The 2,355-nt window shown below is 42.5% G+C and overlaps 2 protein-coding genes across 2 annotated transcripts in view; both read right to left on the bottom strand.

Annotated features, from left to right (window-relative positions):
* Positions 1-2,355, bottom strand: part of LOC116693803 (carboxypeptidase A1) — a gene marked incomplete in the record, with an annotated part of 12,104 nt that overhangs the window by 9,671 nt on the left and 78 nt on the right. The window contains 3 exon segments of the mRNA XM_032523038.1: positions 458-738; positions 930-1,014; positions 1,205-1,391. Of these exon segments, the coding sequence (XP_032378929.1) occupies positions 551-738; positions 930-1,014; positions 1,205-1,261 (330 nt within the window).
* The window catches only part of LOC116694825 (carboxypeptidase A1-like), a gene marked incomplete at its 3' end in the record, with an annotated part of 14,633 nt that overhangs the window by 9,295 nt on the left and 2,983 nt on the right, over positions 1-2,355 (bottom strand).

The raw sequence follows: 2,355 nt of genomic DNA on the forward strand, positions 1-2,355 counted from the left end.
AATATTTAGAAAAGCTAGATTTATCCTTATCAAGATGTTTTGAAAGTCAATTCTAAAAGAGGAAAAAATTAAAATTCAGTGGGCTCAAAGCATGTGTACCGTACATCCTTCTTATCTTTGAATGGTTCCCAACGATTTCAGACACCCTATAGTTGACCGTACCATCTAAACTTTGTAGGGCACGGTTCTTTTCGTTCTCTCTTTCTCAGTCTAACATATGTGAATGTAAGAATTTAGGTGTTAGATTCTCCCACTTTTCTGGGCGAGGACCCTCAGACCCCCGGTAATAGTGTGTCCCCACCAATGTTCAAACAAAACATCTCCGACATGCACCCAATTAAAAACCTTTGGAACAATAAAGAAATACAAACTGCAGTTTTCCAGTGTGCTCATTTATTTTCCTGTTTGTGGTTTTGACCATATCCAAAGAGTAATCAGATAGGATAATGACGATGAGATATTAGTCTTAAAGATGACATTTTAACGGTGACAGCTGCCGACAATATCCTCTCCACAGGGACCTCCACTTGTACACACACACACAGACACATTAGTAGGGATTCTTGGAGGTGTGATCCATGATCGCCATCAGAGCCAGCCAAGTCTCCGTGGCGGTGGGGATGATCTGATTGGCTGGCAGGATGAAGCCGTAACGACCGGTGTCCCTCAGCTCAAAGGTGTAGGAGTACTTGATGCCCTTGTCGTAGGTCCAGTCAATGGTGTTACCACTAGCTTGGTCTAAAATTGAAACAGGTACTGCTCAGAGTATTTTTTTTATTTGCATGTTAAACACAGGCTTTCAGGTGTCAGTTTAGTAGTTTGTCTGCTATGGTAGCGATTGTGAACACCTGATTTATTTTTCTCATCTGAACTGCCATTGGTTTCCAATGGGTGTGGTTTATGTCACAGTTAAAACCAGTATGACTTACAGATGGTGTTGATGATGCTGCCGTATCTGTAGCTAGTACCGTACAGGGAGGCCAGGTCAGTGATGGCCTTCTTAGCCAGACTGTGCTGTGGGAAGAGATTACCATGATCACATACGAACGTCTATTCATAGTTTCTCATATTGTTTTGGGCAAATTCTTACATTTCTAGCCTTGCCGGCAAAAATAACAACAAACTGATGGGCCCAAGAAAATATCTACAACCAGTTTTTTTAGTTTTTAAAGAATCCATGAAAGGCAAGGAGTGTGATTCTTACCAGCTCGGCCTGGTCCTTGCATGGAGTCTCGGTGTAGCCGTAGGGGTACAAGAGCATCTGGGAGTAGGAATGGATGGAGACAAAGGCCTTCAAGTTACCGTGGGACTTCACAAAGTCCACAATGGACTTGACCTCAGACTCAGAGTGGGCGCTGGGTCCATGGTAGGTCTCTGAGCAGGGGTTGTTGCTGGCACCAGGTGATACACAGGGATGACTTACAAAGTCAGAGAAAGTGCAAGAAAATGGCTCTAGACAACTTCTGAACACTTGGTTCCTTACTTATACTTATCTAGTTAGTCTCCATGATGTGCAAAGTGACAAAACATGTCAAATAGTGATTGTAGTTTCAGTGAACAATCAAAACGTTTGTTTAATTAATTTAATGTAATTTGTACTGTGTTGTCTGCATATTGTAGAACATTTTGAGGCAAATTTGTGTAACTCTGCCTCCATTTTGGCCAAGGCTCTCTAGGATGAACTTCATCCTGTATCCCATCCTGTTCAAAGCCACTGTGTAGATAGGTAATTTGGCACCATCTGATGGTTGTATTGAGCATGACACCAGCATTCTTTTTAAAGGATAAGTTATAATCTGTTGCAAAATTGTTGGAAATTTTGACCTCACTGATACATACATTTTGACAGTAATGTTTTAAGGATGACATGGTGGTACCTTGGTACATTTCAAGTGCAAGACGTTACCTCCAAAACCAGTTTCCCAGTTCCTGTTGGGATCGACTCCCACGCAGCTAGAGCCGGAGGTGGGCTTCCTGGTCTTACGCCACATACGGTTCTGGAAAAATCAGAGTAGCTCATCATCATTTGTCACTTCTATATTTGAGTTTCATATTGTGGCAGAAAAATATAAAATCAGTCAGTAAGAGGCTCACGCTGTTGTGAGTATAGTAGTAGCCATCGGGGTTGGTCACCATCTCCAGAAAGATGTCCATCTTGTTGAGGATGGCGGTGATAGCGGGGTCACGGCCATAATCAGTCACAATCTATCCTCAGAAATATGAAGAACACAATATGTACTACAGATGGTTAGCAGTTAGAAGCTGCAGAGACACAGAAGAAAAACCACAATGTGACAGTTACTAAAGCACCTTTTTGGCAAACCAGGTGCCACTGGCCTGAGTGACCCACTCTCT

This window comes from Etheostoma spectabile, chromosome 8 (genome assembly GCF_008692095.1).
Source record: "Etheostoma spectabile isolate EspeVRDwgs_2016 chromosome 8, UIUC_Espe_1.0, whole genome shotgun sequence".
Taxonomy (NCBI): Eukaryota; Metazoa; Chordata; class Actinopteri; order Perciformes; family Percidae; genus Etheostoma; species Etheostoma spectabile.